Source organism: Nannospalax galili, unplaced genomic scaffold (genome assembly GCF_000622305.1).
Source record: "Nannospalax galili isolate Female #2095 unplaced genomic scaffold, S.galili_v1.0 scaffold65, whole genome shotgun sequence".
NCBI classification, from domain to species: Eukaryota; Metazoa; Chordata; class Mammalia; order Rodentia; family Spalacidae; genus Nannospalax; species Nannospalax galili.
The window spans coordinates 363,646-390,983 of NW_008353294.1; the positions used below are offsets into that span (position 1 = coordinate 363,646).

The 27,338-nt window shown below is 37.5% G+C and overlaps 1 protein-coding gene across 4 annotated transcripts in view; it reads left to right on the forward strand.

Annotated features, from left to right (window-relative positions):
- The window catches only part of Arap2 (ArfGAP with RhoGAP domain, ankyrin repeat and PH domain 2), a 208,321-nt gene that overhangs the window by 170,089 nt on the left and 10,894 nt on the right, over nt 1-27,338 (forward strand). For all 4 annotated transcript variants that reach the window (XM_008850516.3, XM_017802566.2, XM_008850513.3 and 1 more), the window contains 4 exons: nt 8,240-8,367; nt 15,439-15,521; nt 16,961-16,996; nt 18,971-19,034. In XM_008850516.3, the coding sequence (XP_008848738.1) occupies nt 8,240-8,367; nt 15,439-15,521; nt 16,961-16,996; nt 18,971-19,034 (311 nt within the window). The remainder of the gene's footprint in view (nt 1-8,239; nt 8,368-15,438; nt 15,522-16,960; nt 16,997-18,970; nt 19,035-27,338) is intronic.

The window sequence follows — 27,338 nt, forward strand, 5'->3', positions numbered from 1 at the left end:
TGAGAGCAATCTGAATACACTCTGTGTTTTAGGTCAAGAAGGCATGCCATTACATCTGTCACCTTCTCTCTCCAGCACTTGTTGTTAAATGGTGCCCTGTATATTCCATTGCATCCTGTTGATGCATGTAATTCTTTTGAGGTCTAGGTAGAGGACCTAAGTTGACATTGAAGACCTGAGCAGAGGAAAGAAAGCAGCAAGAAGAGATGGTATTGCAGACAGGTGAATGAGGACATGCAGATTTAGAGTAACATGTCAGCATAGTATGGTGCTAGTCTTTTATTTCCTTCATTCCTCTGACAGGGTGGAGGTCACAAAGCAAATCCCTGTTCCCAACTTGCCCCTTTTCATTGGCACTGTTGGAAGCAGCCGTCTGATCATACTACATATAGTTCATTCTACCAGAAAGTAATACATATGCCAGAAAGAGAATGAAATGTTCTAGGTGTCCCATAAGTAAATATTTTAATTGAAACATTGCCTATTAGCAGTTATTTTGGGTCCAAACTAGGAATACCCAAACTTTTTTAAAGACTTTAGTTTTCTACCCAATATGATGTTTGTTTGTTTTTTAATATTTTATTTATTATTTTTATTTATTTTCCATGTATATGAGTATATTGCCTGCATGTAAGTGCACCTGTGTCGTGCAGTGCCCATGGAGGTCAGAAGAAGGTGTTGGAACCTCTGAAACTGGAGTTACAGATGGTTGTTAGCTGCCATGTGGGTGCTGACCCAGGTCCTCACCAAGAGCAGCCAGTGCTCTTAACCACTGAGCCATCTCTCCAGTCCATTTTTGTTAATGTTTTTAAATAGCATTTGATACTCAAATTGTTAAAGCCAAATAATCTTTTTCATATTATTTGTTCTTCATATATTACAAATTAAAATTTTCTTTTTAAATAGGCTGTAAATTTTTAAAACATTTATTATTTATTTGCTTTTATTTTATGTGTATGCGTGTTTTTGCTTGCATACATGTAAGTGCCCCACATACATGCAGTGCTCGCAGAGGACATTGAATCTCCTGGAACTAAAGTTGGTCATTGGGTGGGTGTTGGGATCAGGGGTCTTTTGCAAGAGTAGCCAGTGTTCTTAATGGCTGAGCCATCTCTCCAACCCCAAAGCTAAAGACTTTTTAAAAGTCATTTAGTTAAATAATGATTTTAACAGTATGCCTCGCAGTAATCTGGACCTTATTAATGTCTCTTGTGGAGGATCCTTTGTGATAGATATAATAGGTTAGGCATTCAGTCTATTCCATGTCTATTGGCAAATGTCTTATAAACCAATCACAGTGATCACCGAACTCTAGAATGACTACTACACCCTACAGTTTGAATCTAAAAGGAAATGATGTTAGTCAAATAGTATTTCTCTGACAATTTATAAGCAGAAAGTTTTCATTTTAAAATGAACTGCTCTTCCAAACAATGATCTTAACATTTTCCCAATGATATTAACGTTTTCCCATTCTTTTAAAAAGATTTTTATTGATTCTTTGAGAATTTAATCATATTCATACCTGCCCATCTCCACCCTCACCTTAGTGACTCCCTGAATTCATTTCCTTTATTTTTTGCATACCTATGAAGTCTAATTTGTGTTCCTTAAATTATCTTGGGTGTGGGTCCAACCCTTGGAACTTGGTCAACCTACCTAGCATCCCAACCTTTAAGAAAGCTGACTCTTGCTTGGGTCCTAGAGAGATGACTCTGGTTAAGAGCACTGGCTGCTCTTGCAGGGGGCCCAGGTTTGATTCTTAGCACCCACATGGCAGCTAACAACTGTCTGTGACTCCAGTTCCAGGGAATCTGCCTTCTTCTGACCTCCAAGGGCATTGTACAACACAGTTGCACTTACATACATGCAGCCAATACACATAAAATAAAAATAATAAATATTTTTTAAAAAAGAAATCGCACTCTCCCCCTCTCAACAGCTATGAGTTGCCAGTAGTTTCTCGGGTAGGACTGAAGCTTCTTGCCTACCTCTCCAGTCTATACTAGGATCTTGTCTGGCTTGAGTTTGATCTGGCCTTATTTGTGCTGTCAAAGTACTGTGGGTTTGTATGTGCAACTTCCCTGTTGTCTCCAGAAAACATGGTTTCTTCATGTTCATTCACCACCTCTGGCTCTTAAAATCTTTCTGCCCCCTCTTCTACAATGATCCTGAGCCTTGGGAGGGAGGGTGTGATACACATGTCCCTTTTAGGACCAAGCACTCCAGTCTCTTACTTTCTGCACATTGACCAGTTGTGGGTCTCTCTGTTAATTGCCATCTACTACAAGAAGCAGCTTCTCTTTGAGAATTGAGCAATGCACTTTAATCTATGGGTGTAACAGTAAGTCCTTAGGATCAGATTAATACTGTGTCTGTTTAGCAGAATGATAGTAGTAGGTTCTCCCCTATGGCCTGTGACCTGTCTAACCACAGGTTCTTGGCCCCAATAACAATGCCAGATATTGGATTCATTTTGTGAAAAGGGACATAAATCTAATCAGAATGTGGTTGGTTACTCCCTTAATATTTTTGCCACTATTGCACCAGTGAGGCTGTGTTTCCAGGCCAGTTATTGTTGTAGCCAAAGGAGTTCACAGCTGGGTACTGTTGATGATTACCTTTATCTTCTGGTAGCATGAATAAGTCCTTCCAGCACTATGAGATAAAGCTTCAAGGTCAGTACAGTACCAGCTTGATTGCTCCTTGCTGGTTCTGTGGCTCATGTATATAGTGTCAAGTTCTGGCAGGTAACCATGAGCAATGTCCATAAACTAGTGTTGTTTGAGAGTCTGTGGGAGCCACCTGGTCAACAGTGCCAAAAGAAGGAGTCCATTCCTGGCACCGGGCTTTTTATTTGCTAGCCTGTGGTGTCTAATGGAGCATTTTCCTTCTGTTGTAGGGTAAGTCCATTTAAACTATTTTCATATTGTATATGTATATCTTATAGGAAGTTTCTACAGTAAAAGCCTTCCATATGACTTTTTCAAATGGCCTGTGTGTTAAAATTTGATCTTGCTAACCAAGTAGAAATCAATGTTTTGAAAACAAAGTAATTAGATGTAACCAACTTTTCTCTGTGTAACCTTAAATAGCTATTATTTTAACATCTCATGAAAACAAAGTTGGCCTTATAAGTAAGTGTAGCTCAGGGGCACAGCACAAGCTTAGCCTGTGTTACTTGGGTTCAATCTATAGTGCACACACCAAAAAAATTGCACTAAACATCCTTTGCTAACTGCATCCTTTTCCCTAAATATTTGACACCACAAATTGTGTCTGTGTGTCTATCTCTGTCTCTGTCTCTATGTCAGTATCTATCTCTGCTGTATCTGACACACACACACACACACACACACACACACACGACTTGCTTTTCACTAATTCTATGACAGTTTTCTCATTTTATGGGGCAAATGATAAGCATGTGCATCTGTTTAATACCATCCTCTCATCACTTTCTAAATTAAGAATTTTATTATGCAATAAGTATTTACTCTGGTTTGGAATTCTAAGTTCTTCAGTGCCCTTACTTTACCCTAACCATGTGCAATGTTGACATCAGAAGTAGGAAAGATCTTAGAATCATACAGCATTTAATTTCTTCTCATTCTTTTAAAGTAATGGGATAACAGAGTTTATTTTTGTAGAAGTACATGGGAGTAAAAGAATTATTTCTTGTCAGTACTTAAACTTCAATTCTCAGTTTCTTTTTTTCCTTAGAAATAGCATTTTATTTCTCAGAAACATTTTGTGCCATTTCCACTTGTTATGAGGAATTAATTAACTTAAAAAACGATAATAGTCCCCAGATTTTACTTCTGCACCCTGGGTTAAAAGTTGAAGCACTGAGACAGAGACAAGGAAACTTCATTAAATTTGCAGTTTAGACTCTGTCACAACGGCTGTTATTAGTCTGTCTCTTGTTACCATTATCTTTTATACTGTTTCAACACCTTCATACTGATAAACTCTAAATTTAGCCTTCTTTAAACTTAGAGGGACAGGTGATAAATCTTATCTTAATCACAAAATTTATTAAAATTGCTCTAATAAAATTTCCTCTTGAGAATCAAATCTCAAATGATCTGAAAGAGACTTTAAACATGTAACGCGTAGCTCAGGTACAGAGCTCTGTGTGCTTGTAGATTTACCTTGTTATATATGGCAGGTGCTTTTGAAGTAAATTCATCCTAGAATTAAACAGTTCAAATATAACTGCTTTTAGCAAAGTTGTACCTGGGAACTTGAGCCCTTTATTCTCAGTAGACTTAAGAAAAAATCTCAGCAAAAGTAGTAGCAGTGTGTAAATCATGATCAATTGAAAACTATTAATATTCTGTTCTCTGTGAAGTCTTCTTAAATCCAAAGATGTGTACAGGTTGGAGGTTAGATGTAGCCCACTTCAAGAGAAAGTACTGTCTTGAAAATTTATGATAATAGCCCATGGTAGTTGCTGTCGACTGTGAATGTTCTGGTATTTTCCTGATATTTTGTAGGAAAGCAAAGCAATTGGTGAGTTTTATTAGCTTTCTGTTTCATGCAGGAATCTACAACAGGAAATTTAAAGGATTATTAAGCATTAACTTACCCAAGGGAAGAAAAAAAAATCTAAATGTCTGAAACCTATTTAATATAAGAGTACAAACACAGCATGCAATGAGTGACTGTTGTGAGCTAAAATGTTTATGCAAGGCTTTCAAGCACAGAAAAAAAAAATAGTCCCACTACATCACCATTGAAATCTCCTCTAATCCTGAATGTCTCTCAGTAAGGGAAATAGCATTCTTTGATTCTTCTTTTTCCAGTGTAGAAGATGGAATTCTTTGTTAGATAGTAAGAAACCTAACTGCTAATTCTGTTACGCTTGCTTTTAAACCTGTTAGATAACAAATGTGAGCCCCAGCTTTCATACTTATGAATGTGATAACATTATGTCTAATTCGTAAAGTTGTTTGAGAATCATATGACATACAATATATACCACTTTGAAAATAGTAGAGTATTACCTTTATACTTATTAAGATTGTGTTAAACTATACCTCAATTTGATATAAAAATATATCACTTCACATACTAGCTATACTTTGGAAACAATTTGCCGTAATTGGATATAATAATATAGAAAAGTTGTGCTTGAAAAAAAATGGAAAAAAAAAGAAAAGTCATGCTTTTTTTCTGAAGTTATAACTATTGTCTGTAAATTGACAAAGAATCCCTGACACTGTCCCAGGCGGTCATAGCTTAGTAATGATTTTATTTATGATTTAGCTATTTGTAGATAATCTAATTATCTATAAATTAGGATTCTTACAAACAAATGGTAGACAGGAGAATAGCATCTAGGCATGGTAGCATGCCCATGCTCCTAGCTCTTGGAAAATTCAGGCAGGACGACCCTGGATTAGACACCTACATAGTGAGACTCCTTCTTAATGAAAGAAAAAAAAATTAAGTGGAAAATAGATAAAGAATTTGGTATAATTGGTATCTTAAGAAATGGGCTATTTTCTTGGAATATCACTATATTTTATATCTATTAGCCATAAGTTTTTATTATTTTTCAGTACGGAGTTAAGAAAACAATTCCTGTTTTCTAGAGATAAATCTACATGGGATAACAGAGAGAGAGAGAGAGAGAGAGAGAGAGTTTTTCACATTCAGTTAGCTGTTATATCCAGGTCAGTCTCTCAATTCTAGAACTATATTTTACTAAAGTGCATCTGAATGGATAGTTCAGTAATTCCAGTTCTTCCACATTTTATTTGAATTTGGAAGATATTTTTAGATATTAGCTTCAAAAGTTGACACGTGAGATGGGCATGACATACTTTCATCAGGGAATCTCTCATGGGTGCTGCCCATTATGTCTTTGAGCACTTATCATACATGGAATGCATCAACAGGAATTTTTTTAAATTGTGTCCAAGCGTATGGAAATAGTCTTCCAATGAGAGAATAAAAGAGTTATATAGCCCATTAATAAACTATTAATCACAAAAGAATAGCTCAGTATAACTGGGAGTGCCATTTTGTTTTCTTACCTGCAGACCATGAAAAACAGGTCCTTTTCTACAAATGGGATTGGATGAGGAGACAGCAGGTCATAGATATGTGCATTTACGATGTACTGATGCTGGAGTGAATATGTTCTCCCCTTTCCTCTCTCCACTTGAACTTGAAAAAGATGTTCTTACATAAATCATTTCATTTGGCCCTCCTACTGTTCTTAGGGGTTATTCACTAGTTGCTACTAGGTTTTACAAGTAGAGAAATTAGCACAGGGAGACATTATATAACTCAGTAAGGGGACCTACTTATGAGTGAAGGACCGAGCATGTGTATCAAGATTTCTCCAAGTCCAGCACTCATGGTCGATCTTTAAACCCTTATTGTTCTGAAATTGGGTAAATCAGTAGGTTTTTAGTCATAGACCCATTTTGTAATTCACCAGATTCTCTGTCTCCTTACCACCATTGTCCCCTCCATAGAGCAGCTATTTTATTAATATGAGGGATGGCCAGATAGGAGTTACTATTTTTGTGTAAAGCAAAATGAGATTATTAAATGATTTGAGGGAAAATATAATTTTTGAGAAAGATGGAAGGTTAAGAGTCATAATAGGTCTCTTCTACTTGAACATGCCATCTACTCTGATTTGTTCTCCGTCCGCATTTTTTATTTGTTTTTACAGCACTGGACATCGAACCCTGCCTTCAAGCCCAAATCTCCACCACAGACTAAATCTACAGCTCTTACACATGGGATTTTTAAAGCGTTTTCTAATTGCAAAATAAGAGCTCAGTATAACTAGATGAAGCTTTTGTTTTCTTATCCATTGTGTAAACTCTCAGTACCTTTCACTAAGCCACAACCTAGAAATTACACTCCTGGCTGTAAAGGAACTTGATTACAGGGAAAAACATATTAAATGAAGGCATCCTTCTTCCTGTACACGCACGATCTGTGTCTGGGAGGTTTGTGCTTTGAGAGTGTTGTTACATGAAAACCAACATGTTGGATGATTCCTCACGTTGATTGCTTAGGACTGTCCTCCGTTATGATCCTTTTCGATGGAACGTAGCTGCACATGAGATACCATTTCTTTTCTTCCTTGCTCACTCTTCCTTCTGCGCCGCTTCCGTGCTTGGAATCTTACATTGAATTATGCCTAGGATTTATATCCTGTTATATATAAAGTTCAACGTTCCATTAAATAAAAAGAGCCTAATGGCTAGTGTACCTAATGATATTATCCAGAGATAGGTCTGGCTAAACAGATTGCTTCTGTGCCATAAGAAATCTTAGTGTTCTAAAGTAAGTTGACAACTAGAAGTCTCAGTGTACTATGAAAGAATCGAAGGGCCACAGAAATCTAGAGAAGATACAGTGGAAAGTTTAAGAAGGAGGATTTAATTTTATTACTGTACTAGTATATTTTATTTAATGTTCAGATCCAAAATATAATCATTTCAACATATTATCAGCATTTAAAATAGTGATATTGGGGCCTGTGAAATGGCTCAGCAAGTAAAGATGCTTATTGCTGAGACTGAAGATCTGAGTTCAATCCCCAGAACCCACATAGTGTAAGGAGAGAGCTGACTCCTAAAAGTTGGCCTCAGACCTCCACACCTGTGCCAACCTCATGCCCATACACAATAAATGAATAATTTATACAAATTTTAAAAATAATAGTGACATTTTACTTTTATAAAACAGTCTTCAAGATCTGAAAATATTTGAGGTTAGAGAAATAGCTCAGTGGTTAAGGGCATTTGCTGGTCTTCCAGAGGTCCAACACCTATGTTGAGCAACTCATAACTGCATGTATCTCCAGTCCAGAGGATTTGGCCTCTGCAGGCACACACACCTCAATGTATGTTCACACAGACACATAAATAAAAATAATAAATTTTCTGGGGCTGGAAAGATGGCTCAGTGCTTAAGAACATAGGCTGTTCTTGCAGAAGACCTGGGTTTGAATCCCAGCTCCCACATAGCAGCTAACAACTGTCCATAACTCCAGTTCCAGGAGATCCAGTGCCCTTTTCTGTCTTCTGTGGGCATTGCACAACACGGGTGCACTCACATGCATGCAGGAAGTATACTCATATAAAATTTAAAAATAATAAAATATTTTTAAAAAATAATAAATCTTTAAAATACAAGCAGCTTATATTGTGTTCTCAGTAAGTAAAATGTGCCTAACTCCCAGAAGTAATGTTCACTTTTACAGAGAGGAGTGTCAAAGAAGGAGTCTTGAAAATCAAAGAAGAACCATCTAAAATTCTGTCTGGGAATAAGTTTCAAGACCGATACTTTGTTTTACGAGATGGACATCTTTTTCTTTACAAGGATCCAAAGGTAATTTTATAAGTAAGATCTGAGTACATACATTTTTATTTGTGTGGGTATTTACGTACTTGCAGGACACCTCTCAGCCATCTCTAAGACCATGCTTGTGGTAAGCTGGTGATTTCCTTTGGCCTCTCACATACAACTTCAGTGCACTCAGTAACTTAGTGGAGAACTTCCTGTGGCCTTTCCAAACACCTCAGGTGTTTTTTTTTTTTTTTAAGAAAGAAAATGACTTAAGCAATGAAGAAACATTTATTATGTGTTAGCATAAAATAGTGTGTAAATCAGCATCTTAGCCCATAAAATTCAGAGAGAATGTGTCATATCCCAAGGCAAAAAGAGCCTGAGACAGAGCTAATGAAAATCAATGAAAAGTGGCATAAAAGGGCAAAACTGAAAGTTGTCATGAATGTTAATAACTTCCCTGTACTTTTGAATAAATTCACCACCATGTCATATTTATTGGCACGGCTCTTACAGATTATTCCCTATAATTTTGAGTTTTATTAAAGAATGCACAATGGCAATAACTAGAGATTTAAAAGACAGGAATTGGATAACTGATATAGCCATAAGAGTATGGAATTTTGCATCAGGAAACTCAGCTCTGCTGAATTACTACTGTGAATAGGTAACTTAGCAGCTAAACCTCCATTCCCAAATGCAATGATGATAGTGTGAGTCCTACAGTCAGTTGTATTAGTGTTTAAACAAGAGTAAATGTAAAAGTACTTTTGAATCTTGAAACATTTCATAAATACATACTGTCTTAGTAGTGTGCTTATAAAGTTACCCCTAAGAATATGATTAAGTAAATCTCAAAATGAACATCTACATTAATGGCACATATATCCAAAAAGAAAAGACTCATTCACGATAGAACCCTTCCAAATCAACAAGACAACCAAATCAACATTTGGGTAGTAGACTCAACAGATATTATATGAAAGAAGCTGTAGAAATGACTAATAAATCATTGAACCAAAAGTGTTCAACATCATTAGTCATCACAACATCAAAACTAAAATATTAGTATACTATTTTACAAATGCCTTGGTATGATTAAAATCATGAGTGACAACTCCATGTGGACATGTATGTAAATTAACTGGAACTCACAAACGGTTAGTGGAGGGGTAAAATCCCAATATTTAATATTATGTTGGACTGCTTAACAGTTTGAAAATGAAGTTATTCATCAACCTTCCCATAATGACACAGAAATTCTATTCCTATTTGTTGTGTCCCCAAAACACTTGTAAGTAAATGATCATTAGCAGATTTATTCATGAAAACTAAAGCCTGAACATTCTAAATGATCATATGGGTATAACATCTCTTTCTTGAGATTTATCAGTACCAATACAGTGATAAGTCAACGGGCCCTGGAGATTACTTTTTTTAAGATAAGGTCTCCCTGTAGCCTCAGCTGGCCTGGAACTCGCTATGTATACCAGGCTGGCCTTGAGCTCAACAGAGATCTACCTGCCTCTGCCTACTAAGTGCTGGGATTAAGGGTACATGTCACCATGCCCAGCTAGAACGTGTATAACTTTTAAAGAACTACCCTACTCTAAGATAATTTATATAAACTAGTATTAAGTGATAATCTCACAATCTTGTCTGAAAAATAGTTTATAAGGACCCAGGGTGCATTTAATTTTAAATTATAGGGACCACAGTTATACAATCATATTCAAATTATTAAATGTTTAAAAATTTAATTCATCCAGCTCATACTGTAACTTGCACATTGAGGAGGCAGAGAGAGAGAGAGAGAGAGAGAGAGAGAGAGAGAGAGAGAGATTTTTAAGCTCAAAGGGCTGTTTTTTTCACTGCATGATTTTATTTTACTGGCCATTTTTTAATGCCACAGAACTTTTAATGTTGATAATGATGTCATTGCCAATGCTAACTTTCAAGTGATTGCTTATTAAATAATCTATAATAAAATACCTAGGCTTATTTGAGTAAAGATTTGGCTTTGGGGCAGTTTCTATTAATATATGTGTCCTTGTGCATATTTTAAAAATTATTTCCTGACAAGGAAATAGAAAGTACAAACTGAGAAGTGTATTTAAATCAACTGTTAATTAGAAATAATTTATGAATGTTCATTATCAAGAAATTAGGGTAATACACGGGGGAAAAGTTTTTTTGTTTTCACAGGTTTCTCTGCACACAAAATGTTAATTAAAATATGTTCAGATTTGATTTGCATAAAAGGTTAGAGGTTTCAAAGAATATTACCATTGCAGTGTTAATGGTGTGAAAAAAGGAAATGAGTCAGGGGGTTCCTTAACACTTGCATGCACTAATAAGCAAACTCCTTTTAGCTTGAATAATTTTCAAACACACTTATTTAATTGGCTCAGTAAAAATCTAGTATATTGAACTTTTTGGAGACATTCTCCAGGAATTAGACATACCGGAAGAGAGAGTTGTGTATGCCAGTAGTAGGTGGATCTTGCCCACTGAGGCTTACTTTCATAGACCATTCCATTAGGACCTTTACAGGTACTTGTTATACATACACGGTTTGAACGTTGAAACACACATTCAATCTCTTTTCCCAATTTTTGAGTGTCCTTCTAGTTATGTCATTAATATTCTATAAAGCAATGAGCTTGTGTATCAGGAGTAGCTGGGGTAATTCTATTGCTTTAGACTCTTTATTTGCTACCAGAAAGTCTTCAAACTGTAGCTAACTTGGACTTTTGTCTTGAACTTTCTATGTTCTGTATAAACAAATAGGCTGTCTACTTTGGGCATGGGTATTCTCAAACATACAAGTGCAATCCTTTCCAAACTGGCGAAATCACAGCCTCTCACCTTCTTTATAGCCATGGTTGATGCTGTGTCCCAAACACTAACTATCCAAACTACTGGTAAGGATGATCGTCTCAGTTGTAATCTCCTTTAAACTCTGATAAAAGTAACAGGAATCACCTCAAGCCATGCATGCCTAGTGACCAGCTCTCTACTCCTTGGATGTATCCTGTACTGCAGCAGTTAAATACCATGTCTCAGAATCACACCCAACATAGTTCAAATTATTAAAATGTTTGTTCTTTAAAATTAAACAAGGAACTAGAAAGCTGACTCAGTGGTTAAGAGCACTGCCTGCACTTATAGAGAACACCTACATGACAGCTAACAACTGTCCTTAACTCCAGTTCCAGGAGATCAGATGTCTTCTTCTGACCTCCATGGGCATTGTACACATGTGCTTCACTTACAGACATGTAGACAAAATACTTACAGACAGAAAATAAAAATAAGTCATGCCGGATGTGGTGGTACACATCTTTAATCCCAGAACTCAGAAGGTAGAGGCAGGCAGATGTCTGTGAGATCCAGGCCAGCCTGGTCTGGCATAGTGACTTCCAGGTCAGCTGGGACTACAAGGAGACCTGTCTTTAAAAAAAAAAATCCTAAATTAATAAATAAACTAATTAAACAATACTTAGCATGTCAGAAAATCGGTATATAAACTCAGTCCTCAGTTGTACTTTAAGGAAAAGAGGAATATTAAACTACTGCCGAATGGCCAGGCATGGTGGTGCACACCTTTAATAATCCCAGCACTCAGGAGGGAGAGGCAGGTGGAATTTCTGTGAGATTTCGGGAAGCCTGGTCTAAGTAGGGACTTGCAAGCCAGCTGAGGCTACAGAAAGATCCTGTCAATAATAATAATAATAATAAATAATTTTTTTAAAACTATTGGGCTGGGCATGGTGTCTCACACCTTTAATTCCAGCGCTTGGAAAGCAGAGGCAGGTGGATCTTTGTGTGTTCAAGGCCAGCCTGGTCTATATAGTGAGTTCCAAGACAGCTGGGGCTACAAGGAGACCCTGTCTCAAAAAAAAAAGACAAAAAAAGAAGAAAAGCTATTGCAAAATGGCCTTAAATATATAAAGCTTATTTGAAGGAAAGTACAGAACTTTACTGATAAAAATAAAGTTAACCTTACTGGTGCTGATTTCTAACTATATTGTAATTCTTCTCAGCTCATCAGAGTTATATTTTAGAACTGTGCAGAAGTGGTAGTTTATCTCAAAGAGAAAATGGCTAGAAATTCTAGCATTTGTTTTAGAGGGTATAAATGAAACAGTTGTGAGATATTTTCCCAACCATGAAGACATGCAATAAATCTGAAACAACTTAAGTAATATCATCTTAGAGTAAAAGAAAACACAGAGAACAGCGCCACAAAGTCAGGTGAAAGAGTTGCCTTTAAAATATGTCATGACAGACTCATGTATTATTTAGGGACATTTGTTAATTAAATTGGAGTGAGATAGTTGTCAATAAAAGTGTTCAATTTAAATTTTCACAAAGTATGTGACAAACCCCCCATTATTTGTCCCATGGAAAGAAGAATGTGTGATTTTAAAATGAAAGACCAAAGATAGAGAACCCGACTTTGATGAGGGAGAAGCAGCAGCAGCCACAGTCCTGAAAGATTCGATGAACTGCTTCTTTCTCGTCTTTCACCTTGGAGGCTTATGAAGAGGCCCAAATATCTTGTGCTTAAACTGAGTGATGCTACTTGAAAAGAAAAGCAAGGAGATTGCAAATCACTCTTATGCACAGGCCTGGGATAATCTATGGTACAGCTGATGGATTCATTTGGGTATTAGGGTGATTTCCAGTTCCTGAACCCTACCCTGTTGTTGACCTCCATCAAGCAATTTGACATGTTCATGAAGGCATAAGCCGTAGAATAAAATGTACCGGGAAGAATCCTGAAATCACTTTCCAACAGCACCGCAGTGTTAATGCACAGTGAAGCAGCATTACCCCATCAGCCTTGGAGGGCTGCCTCACCTGTCCTACACTCAGTGGCCTGGCCTCGTCCAATTTATAAAAGGCCTTTTAAATATAGGAATCCAGTTGCTGGCTTCATTAGAAGACACCAAATAAGTTTGGCAGTGTAGTCTGTGGTCAGACAAGGTCAGTACCACAAAGGACTAGAAGGAAAAAATGTAGGACCTTGAAAATTTTTCTCACTTATATTTAGATATAAAATGTATATATTCCAGGTTGATAATTAAAACTTTTAAAATAGTAGCTATTAAAATTATAAGACCTTGAAAGTGAGTTTTTAGCAGCTTTATTTCAATTAAACAAAAGTTTATAATGTCCACGACTGGTGAAGTTGCACATACCTATAATCTTAGCATTTGAGTAGTCGAGGCAGAAAGATCGAGGTCAGTCCTTGGCTGCATAGTAAGTTGGAGTTTAAAACCGGCCTGGGCTACATGAGAGCCTCCTTTTAAAAAAAAGTATATTTGATTTCACAAAAATAAACTAAACAATAAGCAAAATTAAGGCAAACAGCGATTAGAATTGAATATTCAAAAGGGGCCTTATTTCTACTTTAATATATCAGGAACTAATGTGAAGAGACAAGCAAAGGCATGTATACAGGGTTGTAGATGACAGGTTTGTGTAAATTAGCTTAGTAAAAAATAATTTTATTCATAATTTATGCTTCTGCTACCAGAATTCCAGCCATGAGGGGTAATTAGTTAATGAAATATATACATATATGTGTGTATTTTATATGTGTGTGTATATCCACACATATGTATACATTTCATTAACTAATATATATACATATATATTAATATATATACATATAATATATAATATACACATAATATATATAGACATACACAGAGACACACACAGACACAGACACACACATATATATGTATCATCAATGATAATAGCAATCTGTGCAGGTAGTGATTACGTGTAACTTCTCCATGTAAATCCCAGGCCTTAGTCACTGTCAGAGACCACTGATCAGCAAGGCCTTATTCCTTATCTCCTTCTGGTTACACTGTCTATGTTTCCTCTGTATTCATCCCTCTTTGCTTCATGGAAATCAGATTTCAACTTTATACATGCAGGTCCCACCTTTTACTTTTCAAATCTGACTGGTGTTATAAAGAAATGACACCAAAGTGGTATTTAACATATAGAACCTGATACTAGTCACGGTGAATATTTGAGCTTTGTGTTTTCCCTGGAATCCTAGCATACTGCTACACTGAAATTTCTATTATATGCTCTGTGTTTACAGTAGCTATTTCCTATAAGCTTATTTTATGCCAGTTATTGAACTAAAACTTGATAGGTAATTTTTGTGTAATCTTTACAATAACCCTTCACAATAGCACTTTGCTTGCACATTTAATTTTCTCAGTGGTCTAAATGGTCAATATCTTTACTATCTATCCACATACAAGAAAATGAAAGTTGAGAGAAATAATGTGAAAGTGAAAAATTGCAAGAAACAAACCAAATAATACTAGGGTCTTTCTGGCTCCAGACCCTTTGCTCTTGGTTATAAATGCTGTCTGCCTACCACTTTAAAATAGTTTCCTTGAGAATTTTTAGGATATGGACAATGTTGAGTTATAAATTATTTTCATTGATATTATCTTCTTAAAATTAATTATTGGTATCCTATGATAAATAATAGATGTGGTTTTTTTATCAAGTCCAAATTAGAGCAAAATTCAACTTCTCCACTGTCAGAGAGCTAAACTGTGAGAAAAATACATCCCGAGAGCTTTCAGTTTTTGTTTTTTTTTTCAGTATTTAAGCACAGATAAGTATGTTAAGAGGGTTATGGCGAGAGTATCTAATTATAAATTCTTTTTTTAATATTGTATTTTAACAAGTTTATGGTAATTTTCATCAACATGACTTAGGACATTTTAGTATGTACCCCTGCATGTTTATGGTAGGTTTTCCCTAACTGTGAAATCCATAATGAAAAAAATAAAAGTTGTTTCTTTTAGTGACAGAATTGACCAAACCAACATGACTATCTACACCCTGGATTTATTTAGCTCATATGTGAGAGTTCATCATTTTTCTATTTAAATGTATTTATTTGTTCATATTATAATCAAATCAGTCTTTTATCTGCTAACGCTTGGTAGAAGAGTCATAAACATTGAAAAAAACAAAAATTATGAATACTTTTTTTAATATTCAGTAACATACTAGAAAATTTATAAAATCTACTTAATTACAAATCATTTTCTTCCCTTGCAGAGCAGCAAATATGATAAAATGTTTTCTCTCAGCTTAATGAAGTTTTATCTTGGTGTTAAAAAGAAAATGAAGCCTCCAACAAGGTAAAGTCTGAAAGGAAGGGGCTCTGAAAGGGAAGGAGTGGGAGCTGAGTCTGTTGAAGGATGTGGGGATGAGCACCCATTAGTCTAAGTTTCTGTAGTTCTCAGAAGTTGCTTCATCTCTGCCCAGAGTTCTAGGAAAGATTGAAGGGCTTAGTGAGTAGTTTAGATTGGGTGATATTCCTGAGGGTAAGGTCAAGTGCTGCTGACTGCTCTCTCCCCAGGAGAAGGTAGGGAGTCCCTAGGAGACCTCGCTGGAAGGATACGGTCTCCTTGGCCTCCTGTTTCTTGTTAGGACATAGTACTGCCTGGGGTGTAGGGAATGGTCCAAACACACCTGCCCTCAGCCCACTCATGGGAAACCAGTGCTGCCCCTGAGCCTCCTGACTCTTGACTTGTAGATGTTTTCTTCCTGGCTCAGTAATTTGATCAAATTTGGAAGTAACCCAAATGGACAGCATAGAAATGGCTCAAAGAACATGGCCCATCTTAAATGCTCTGTGCCTTTTTGATACTTGATTCACCCCAGCATTCCATTTATACCACGGTTTCTTATCATACTTACTTTGATTAGCAGAATAAGTCTCATTATTATATAATATCCCACAGCACTGTTTAATGTCTGTTCTTACTTCTCAGATTCCATTACTGAAAGTTTTCCTTACCTTTGCTTTCATATTTAACTTCTAAATCTAAAACTTACACATTTATTACGCAGATACGCACATATACAACTGATTTTAGCCATTTTTATAGATATTTGTCCTTAATACTATAGCAAAGTACCTGAGGCAGGCTGCTTATGGTAGCACAGAGACTTACTGATTTATCAAATAAATTAATGAAATTAATTATTTAATTAATACTTTATTTATTTATAAACAATATATTCAGTTCTGTCAAGGGGCCCTTGTCTCAGCTGTCACTTCATGGCAGATGACAGTGGCAGGAATGTGTGCATGTGCCCAGCTGGGTGGGGCTAGGACCATGCTTTTATTTAAGGACTTGGACAGTAAATACCAAGGGGTTATATGAGAACTACTTCAGTCCCTTCCAAGATCATGCCCCCACCCCATAAACTAAGGACTGCCCAAGAGCCCCTACCTCATCAAAGTTCCTTGACTCCACTGAGGACAAAGTTTTGAACACGGAACCATTGAATAAACCACATCCAAATCACAGCATTCAGTCACATGTGTCTTTTTAGAGGTTTCCTAACATTTCAAGACTCCTTCCCTGTCTCCCTTCATCCTGTTTGAATTTGTAGACAAGTCCACTAACATCTAATATTCACCGTTCAGTAACTGATACCTATTGAGTTACCATATGTGAAAATCAGTTCCCTTATGCATACTCACCATTAAATCATATCTCTTTAATCCTTGTTTCAATCTTGTAAATTATTTTAACATATTCCTTGTGTTTCTCTCTGTATGGTGCAGTTGGGGATTGACCGCATATTCTGAAAAACATCATTGGTAAGTTAATAACTAGCAGCTTTTGGACTTTATTTAATGTTGACAACTTTGACTAAAAAATGACTTCCCAGCAGAGCAGAACCATGGACAGGCAGAAGATAAACTCATGCTGGCTTCAGTCAGTTACGTTCTTAGGTCCTCTTTGCCAGTGTGTCTTTAAAGAAACGATATCATCTGGTTTTTTTGTTGTTGTTGTTGTTTTTTCAATAGAAAGTAGATGGCTATGGAATTCAGCTTTTACAAGATAAATAGTCAGAACTTAGTTTTCGAAGAAATATAGGCACTGGCTAAAATTGGATTTTAAAAAATAGCCTGGCTTCAAGCACAATCTTTCCCTGCATACTTTTCCATCCTGCCAGTCCCTCAGGTTGCACTGAATGGCTGCTCCTCCCTGACCTGCCTGTGCCTAACCAGCCTCTAAGGCATATTAGGTCAACCTCTTCCTATCCCTTCATCCAACCAACCCCTGTATCCTAGGGGCCAGGCCTTCCTGAGCTGCCTGAATTATGGCAGATGTCTCTGCCCTCTACAGTTCCTGCCCTGCCTTTGTTTCCACCGTGCTCCTACCCAGCCACCGCTGACCTCTCCCCAGGGACCGTGCTTCTCTGCTCCTTTAACATTTTTCTGTGACTCTTGTCACAGGACATCCTGCAAGATTGTTGCCTTGCCTTGCAAGCTGTGTGAAACATGACATGGTCAGCTTCCCCACTAGTTTCCTGTACTTAAGGGTAGACTAGACATCCATCTTTGCTATGCTGTTTCATACCTACCTGTATGTGACACATGGTCCCTTTACTGACCCCCTCTTACATGGTAAGTGCTGCTCCAGTGCTCTTGACTTCCATCTTCTCCCTCATCAGCCCCCAAGCTCAACTGTCATTCTTTCAAGCCACAGCCTCAGCAGCTAGTTCTCTCCTATTGTCTTTATTGTTTTGCATTTACAATATTTTGCATACAAAATTTTACTTTTTCCCCTCATGGTAATGAGAAAAGACCATGTCTTCGTAAGCTAATGAAGGAAGAAAGCAAGATTTAGAAATTTTATTTTTCAAATAAATTATTTTTGCTAATCCAGAACTCCGAAGAGTATAGTTACATTTAAATGTACATTATTCCATGCTAATATTAGGTGCAAAACTTGCCTCTTTTTTAAAAGAATATTTTATTATTTTTATTTTTTGTATATGTGTGTATTGCCTGCATGTAGGTAAGTGCACCTGTATCGTGCAATGCCTGCGGAGGACAGAAGAGGCCATCAGATCCCTTGGGACTGGAGTTACCGACAGATAGCTGCCATGTGGGTGCTGGGATTCAAACCCGGGTCTTCTGTAAGAAGAGTCAGTGTTCTTAACCGCTGAGCCATTTCTCCAGCCCCAAAAACTTGCCCTTTTTTTGGAACAGCCTCTTCTCACCCTCCACTTTCCCTTTACCTCAATCTGCCGTTTCTGTTTTTGGCCTATTTACCTTTTGCTTTCTCTTGCTATGTTGCAATTTATTTGTTTACCAGCCCAGTTTCCCTAATAGACTATGCAGACCTTGAGGGCAAGAGCTGTGTTATTTAGGTTTCAGTAAAATGTTACTGAATGAGTTTTATTGGGCACATTGTGGTTTTTATCTCTCACTGTAGTGAGACCATGACTAAGCCATTTTTAAGAATGTCACCGGGTGGGTGTGGGTATATATTCTACTGAGCATCTCGGAAGGAGAGCCTTTACTACCATTTGCCTGAAGACATGAAATAACAGTGCCTTTCAAAATACTGCTGACCATTGTTCAGCATATTCACAAGCTGTGTGGATAATGTTTACTTCCCAGAACACTGAAACCACTTCAACTGGAGTATTCTGTTCCTGATTGCATTAAACAACAGATTTGTAAATTCAGAGATACTGCTGATTACTAAATTACCATGCACAGTATAAAAGCGTCATTGTCTTCTTTCAAGTATTTATCATATAAACCTTCTTTTTGTAGGCACCTGTGTTGTGATAGTTTACAAACTCAGATGGAGTGGATGGCCAGTATCTTTATTGCCCAGGTATGGTTTCTGTTTTGAATATTTAGTTGATTGTTAACAAATCTGTTTATAGGAAATGACATGCATAATTTTCAAATAATTTTGATAAGGTTTTAAGTGGGCATAAGTGACCTAAACATTCACTAACATGTGTTTTACACATAAATGAAAATCCAAATCTATACATTGTCCTTTTAGAGAAGAGAATGTCCTGAGTGTATGGGCTTCTTTCTTCCTTCCTTCCTTCCTTCCTTCCTTCCTTCCTTCCTTCCTAGTCAAACACTCAGTTTTATTCCATTGAATCTCCAATGCCATTGACAGGAAGATTTGCTGTTGCTTTTTTTTTTTTTAACTTTTACAAAAACTTTATTGAGAATTTCATACATGCATATAAGGTGTCTTGATCAAATCCATGTCCACTCCCTCCGCTCCAACATTCCCCCCCCCCTCTGAAGAGGTAACCCTAAAATCTTTTAAGGGTTAGATTCAAGCTCCATAATACTTTTTGATATTTTTGGCCTTTGGAACAGAGTATGTTGTTAACAGGACAAAGGACATTTTGACTTTTAGCCAAGAAACATGCTACATTTCTTTGGGGTCTTTTTACCCTAACTGCCTAGCCAGTTCCTACCTCCTATTCTTATCACGTGATCCTCTGAAGGGGCTACCCAAATTGTCAATGGGGAATAGGGACGCAGACCGCTCTGGCTTCTTCCATGCTGAACAGGGGCACAAGGTGAGACAATTGGAGTACTCTTCAAGTGGATCTATCTAAAAGACTCCCAAATTGCATAACTCTTGTCTCTAAGGGGAGAAGAAAGTCCTTGAATCATGAATAGGAGATGTGAAGAAGTAAAGGCAAGAGTAATTAGCATTACAAGTTCTAGACAGGGAACCAGAAAAGTCAGAACGGGGCAATTTTTAAATGTTCATATGAGAGTCCATTGCTTGGCACTCCTTTAATGAATGAACACAACCGTCAGCAAGCCCAATTGTGACTATGTTTAGTGATCAGGCTCAGCAGAAGTTGTGATAATGGTAATTATTTCATGCAGAAGGGACTGCTGTATAGCATCATCTTACTAAAAGGACCTGGAATTTAAAAGGATTTGGTGCTAGGAACCACATATGAGGGAGAAAATATGTCATTTATTTTTCTGAGTCTGTGTTACTTCACTTAGTATAACAGTTTCTAGATCCATCCATTTACCTGCAAATTTCATTATTTCATTTTTCTTTACTGCTGAATAGAACTCCATTGTGTAAATATGGGCTTCTTTTTTCTGCCAGCCACTGGCTTTCTGGCTTAGAAGATATGTGTCTGTTAAGATGGTAGCATAAGAAACTTGGATGGATGTTCTAATTGGTGTTACAGTCAAGAAGTACTTTTTATTCTTTGAGTTTCAACATCAGGGTCTACTGACTTCAGTTATGAAAACAAAAACCTTGACTAAGCTGTCAGTGTTCTAGATGGCTCAGAGATCTTCATGTAGAAATGTAGTTTCCTCTCTGATCTTCTAACTCTTTCCAGAAGCAAGAACAGGAACATGCAGTTATTTGATAGCTGTTGTATGTGGGGCACTTCATAAGAATCAACTGTTGTTTCCCTTAAAATGTGACAGAACATTGGTTTTCTCAAGACTGTTCGTTTAACTAGTATACACTCAGTGTTCACTGAGGCCAATGCTACACTGGGTTTCCCAGTCTTCTCCCTGGTGAAGGACTCTTTTAAGGAAGGGTTAAATTGTCCTATTAACTGAATTGGTTTCTTTCCCAACCTTACCCAGCAGAACTGCCAGCTCCTCTTCTTACAGAGCATTGAAATTCATTGGTAACAATCAGGTTGCCACTCTGCTCTGTGCAGGTCCTTTTCTCTTATTCTTACTGTTTTGAAAAGCATTTTCTCTGTTGATTTAATTTATTAATATTTTCAGTGGTTAACAGGCATGGCACTTTTCAGCCTCCACCCCTCACTCCTCTGTCCTATCTACTAATTTAGAATACATGTGTAAAAGAAAAAAAATCGCTAACTTTTGAGTCATTTCTTCATTTTGAAAATTCAGATAGTCATACTATACTTTTAAAAAATACATTGTATATGTGAAGTATTTTGTTAAGGTTGGGAGCATGTAGTCAAAACCCACCGTAATATCTATTTACAGCACAATTAAACTGATATATATATATAATTGAAGTCAGTAGACCTGATGTTGAAACTTAAAGAATAAAAAGTACTTCTCCATTGTAACACCAATTAGAACATCCATGCAATCAGTTGTTCTGTGTGTGCCTCTTCCACTATAATGAAAACTCCATGAGAAGGACTCTGTCTTACTTGATGCATGCAGATCTGCCCCATGGGAGCCCATTGCCTTTTCCAAAGTATGTACTTTCCACAATAGGAAACTAGGGCAGAAGATAAGTAATAGATGAGTTCTAAAATAGACATCAGTATGGTAAGATAAAGTAGATGTCATTGGAAGAAGAGATATGGAGTAGGCACAGAGGAGAAAGTTCTCAGGACATGAGTTTCTAAGAAGGTGGCAGGTGCACCAAGACCTGTCTGTAAAGGAGGAGCTGGAGCCTCAAGGTATCCAGGAGGCCTCATCCTATGGATGGGAGCAGCAGCTCCAAGTCCTGAGGTATTACCATGACCTGATTTATTCCAGAAGCATCCTAAAGCTGTGTGACAGAAGATGCAAGATTCAAGGAAGGAATGTGAGCTATAGTTAAGAATTCAAAACAGGGGGCTGGAGAGATGGCTCAGCAGTTAAGAGCACTGAGCGCTCTTGCAGAGGACCGGAGTTTGATTCCCAGCACCCACATGCGGCTACAAACCATCCTTATCTCCAGTGTCAGGGGAATCCAAAGCCCTTTTCTGACCTCAGCACCCACATGCGGCTATAAACCATCCTTATCTCCAGTGTCAGGGGAATCCAAAGCCCTTTTCTGACCTCTGTGGCATTTCACAACAGGGGTGCACTCACATACATGCAGGCAATACACTCATACACATAAAATAAAAATAACAATAAAAAAATTCCAGACATAATAGTTTAGTTTAAAAAGAAAAATAAATAAATAGAAGAATTCAGAATAGGAAAGGATGTAATCTCAGTATCTTTATTTAGAAAAATTATTGTGGTCACTTTGTTGAGATTGTACTGTAGGGGTTCAAAGAGGGAAGCAGGAAAAACATCCATGCAAAAGATGTCTGTTCAGACTGAGGTGTGATGGTGGGCAAGATAGTAAAATTGAGAAGTATTTTGGAAGCAGAATTAGAAATCAAAGAACTAGACAGTTGGCAGTTATACCTTATTGGGGTGGGGAGTTACTAGAGATAGAGGAGAAAGCTGGGAGTTCTGTTTAGGTCACATGGAATTGAGATGTCTGTTTGGTACACCAGTGAATGTGCTGAGTTGGATTTTTTAAATTTTATTGAGCTTTTGTGCATTTCATACAACAGTTCTTAATCAAATTTAGACCCCCTCCCCATCCATTTCCCACTGCAAACTAGATCTCATAGTCCACCATACATGTTAAGTCCCAGATAATCCTTCTGTACAAATTCATCCACTGGAGTCTAGTCAGCCTATCTAGAGATCATTGATAAGGACTACTCTCCCTCACCCAGTAGTGATCAGTCTCCAGTAGTTCCAAGACTAGGGCCAACCTGCCGCTCATTTTCCCTTGCTCCATTATGGGTCCTTGTCTAATTGAGTTGGCATGGGTCTTGTGCTTAATGCCACAAGTTTGCATGTGCAAGCTTCCAGTGGTCTGAAGGCCTCTGCTTCCATTCCCAGACTAGGGCCAACCTGCCACTCATTTTCCCTTGCTCCATTATGGGTCCTTGTCTGATTGAGTTGGCATGGGTCTTGTGCTTAATGCCACCATTGCCACAAGTTTGCATGTGCAAGCTTCCAGTGGTCTGAAGGCCTCTGCTTCCCCATGTTCATGAACCAGCCCTGGCTCTTACAGTCTTTCTCCCCTACCCCTCTTCCACAATGGTCCTTGAGTCTTGGGTGAAAGAGGTTTGACATAGGAGTCCTGTCCAGGGATATATATCTGTAGTCTCTTACTCATTAAAACTTGGCCAGTTATGGCCTTTTGTGTGCATCATACTGTGTTAGATAAGGAAGTTTCACTGGTGAGAGTTGAGGGATACACTAGTTTTTCTCTCAATCCCCCCCACCTTCCGCTATGTTCCATGACTCTTAGGCGTAGAGGTTCAACTGCAGCTATGTCACCTAGGACTGGGCATCTCTCAGACATATATTTTCTGTGTCTGACCAGTTGTGGGATTCTGCCTCTATCTTTTCCAAAAAGAAGCTTCTTTGATGAGTGATATACAGTATACCTATATAAATATAAGAATCCATATTTAGCATATGGTAAGAAATTTCATTTTTCCAGAGATATGACAGAGATACAGTTTTATCTAGGATCTATGACATTTCCATTCATGTATTTTTGTGTATTTGACTGTGTTTACAGTGTCACCCATGAGTCCACTCCCACTGAGAGGTCTTTAAGTCCAATTAGATAGCTGTTGTTTACCCCCCAGATAACAGTGACACTTCTCTACCAATAGAAGTAGTTCACTGTGCTGGTTGTTGTGGTTATTAGGCCTTAGGCCTGGGTTGGACCATTGATTGATTTTTCTCCTTTAGCAGCTTGCCTAGTATCCTCCAGAACTACGAGAGCTAAATATCAGGTAGAAGCCTTCCAGGTCAGTTCCTGTTCCTGCTCCATTGCTCCAAGTCCTGTGCCTGAAGCATGTCCTGTCTTCAGCAGTAGGGTCTTATTTTCCAGTTCTGAGAGATAACCAAGAGCTCTGGCAATAGTCTGTGTTATTTTGGGAGTCTCTTGGACCACTCTGACCAACCACTCAAAGGGAGTTCTCTTCTGTCTGGCACTGTGTTAACTTGCCATACAGCCCCCAGGTATACATATGCACTAATGTTCAGGCACTGTACATGCATTTCTCAGGGGTTTCCCTCTGGATTCCCTAGCCCACCCCCAAGATCCATTTATCTCTACTCTGTCCCCCATATCCAACTACCCTCCTCCCTCCCCAGTCCAAGTGTCACCATTATCCCCTCCTTCCCAATAAAACCTATATCCCACCATCCCCCCTCTCTTTAGTTCCCTCCACCCCTACTGTGGCCTCATTCATGTTCCTCCCTCTACCCCTCCCAGACAAACACTCCCACTCCTCCCCAACATAGCATCTGTTCCCTACTATCCCCCTCTTTCAAGTTCGTTCTTTTCCTTTACATCCTTGTTTCCTTTTCATTTTGCTGGCATCTGGTGTTACCTCAGGATATATACTCACATGTAAGGGATTGGTGCTACCATCCGCAAATTAGGGAGAACATACATCACTTGCTTTTCTGAGTTTGTTACTTCACTTAGGATAAGTCTCTAGTTCCATCCATTTACCTACAAATATCATAATTTCATCTTACTGCTGAGTAGAGCTCCATTGTGTAAATGGACCACATTTTCATTATCTAATTTGTCAGTTGAGGGACATTTAGGTTGTTTCCATTTCTTAGCTATTGCGAAGAGGGCAGCAACAAACATGGATGTACAGGTATCTCAGTATGGTGAGTCCTTTGGGTATATGCCAAGGAGTGGTATCACTGGATCATATGGTAGGTTCATTTTTAGTTTTTTTGAGAGTTCTCTACACTGCTTTCCATAGTGGTTGCACGAGTTTGCCTTCCCACCGGCAGTAGATGAGTGGTCACCTTTCTCCACATCCTCACCAGTATTTGGTGTCTTTCATTCTCTTGATCTTAGGCAGTCTGACTGGGGTAAGATGAAATCTTCAAGTGATTTTTATCTGCATTTCTGTAATTACTAAGGATGCTGAGCAATTTTTAAGGTGATTCTTAGCCATTTTTATTTCTTCATTTGAGAACTCTCTGTTCAGGTCTATAGCCCATCTTTTTATTGGATCATTTATTTTTCTTGTTTCTTTGTTTTTCTAGTTCTTTGTATATTCTGGATATTAATCCTCTGTCAGAAGTGTAGCTGGTAAAGATTTTCTCCTCACCTCCTCGGTTGTTTCTTTTGCTATACAGAAGCTTTGCACCTTAAAGAGGTCCCACTTCTTTATTGTTGACCTTAATGCCTGAGCAGCTGATGTCCGATTTAGAAAATCCTTTGCCTATATCTTGGAGGGTACTGCCTATGTTTTCCTTCTAGCAATTTCAGAGTTTCAGGTTTTATATATTGAGGTCTTTGATCCATTTGGAGTTGACTTTTGCACAGGGTGAAAGATAAGGGTCCAATTTCTTTTTTCTACAGGTGGAGATCCAGTTTTTCTAGCATGATTTGTTGAAGATTCTGTCTTTCCTCCATTGTGTTATTGGCACCTTTGTCAAATATAAGGTGGCTGAAATTGCATGTACTCATGTTTGGGTCTTCTGTTGTGGTCTGTTGGTCTATGGGTCTATTTTTATGCCAGTACCATATTGTTTTTATGACTATAGCTCTGTAATATAATCTGAGATCTGGTATGGTGATTCCCCCACCCCCATGTTTTGTTTTGTTTTGTTTTGTTCTCCAAGATTGCTTTGGCTATCTGGTGTCTTTTGTGATTCCATGTGAATTTTAGAATGATTTTTTTTTTCCTAGCTCTGTAAAGAATGTCATAGTTATTTTGATTGGCATTGCATTAAATCTATAGATTGCTTTTGGTAAGATTGTCATTTTCACAATGTTAATTCTACCAATTCATAAGCATGGTAGGTCTTTCCATCTCCTAGTGTCTTCCTCTCTCTCTTTCTTTAAATATTTAAAATTTTCATTGTAGAGATCTTTAATGTCTTTGGTTAAATTTATTCCTAAATATTTTTTTGAGGTTATTGTCAATGGAAGGGTTTCCTTGAATGCTTTTTCTGATTCCATGTTATTGATACATAGAAAGGCTACTGATTTTTGTAATTTGCCATTTTACTGAAAGTATTAATCATTTCTAACACTTTTCTGGTGGAATTTTTGAGATCTCTTTAGATATAATATCATATCGTCTGCAACTAGTAATAATTTGACCTTTTCTTTGCCTTTAATTTTCCTCTCTTGTCATATTGTCCTTGCAAGAGTTTGCAGCACTATATTGAAAAGGAGTGGAGATAGTGGACAGCCCTGTCTGGCTCCTGATTTTAATGGAAATGCTTCCACTTTTTCTTCATTTAGAATGATGTTCACTGTGGGTCATTGAAGATAGGCTTAATTATGTTGAGGTAGGTTCCCTCAAGACCAATTACTTCTAGGACTTTTAACATGAATGCGTGTTGAATTTTGTTATTAGGCTTTTCTGCATCTATTGAGATGACTATGTGGTTTTTGTCTTTAAGTTCATTTATATGTTTTACTACATTTATTAGTTTACATATATTGAACCATCCCTGCATCTTTGAAATAAAGCAGACCTGATCATGGTGAATGATGTTTTTGATGTGTGTCTGTATGCAGTTCACAGGTATTTTGTTTAGTATCTTTGCATCTGTGTTCATTAAGGATATGGGCCTATAGTTTTCTTTTTTGGTTGTCTACCTGGTTTGGGTATTAGGGTATTACTGGCTTCATAGAAGGAGTTTAGGAGTTCTCCCTCTGTTTCTGTCTTTTTGAATAATTTAAGCAATATTGATTGTAGATCTTCTTTTGATGTCTGGTCGAATTCTGCCGTGAATCCATCTAGGCCTGGGCTTTTTTTTCAGTTAGGAGGTTTTGTATTACTGTTTCAATTTCCTTATTTGTAATGGGTCTGTGTAAGCTGTTGATCTCTTCTTGGTTTAACTTTGATGATGTCCATGACTTTAGAAATTCATCCATTTCTGTTAGATTTTCTAATTTAATGGAGTATAGATAGTTAAAGTATTCCATTACAGTGTTCTGGAGTTTTGGGGTGTCTGTTGTGATGTTTCCACTTTTGTCTCTGATTTTGTTCATTCGGATTTGTACTTTCTTTTTTTGGTTAACTGGTTAAGGGTCTGTCTATCTTGTTTAACTTTACAAAGAACCAGCTTTTAGATTGATTGATTTTGGGTGTGTGTGTGTGTGTGTGTGTGTGTGTGTGTGTGTGTTTTTTTCTTTTTTTCTATTTCATTAATCTGCTCTGTTTTTTTTTATTTTTTCTCACCCACTATGTGTGCGGTGGTTTTGTTTTTTTTGTTGTTTTCTTTGTTTCTATTTCATTAATCTGCTCTGGTTTTTGTTATTTCTTCTCACCTACTAGGTTTGCGTTGGGTTTGTTGTTGTTGTTGTTGTTGTTTTACCAGAGACTTGCCTTTCCAGATTCTTGAATTGTAGTGT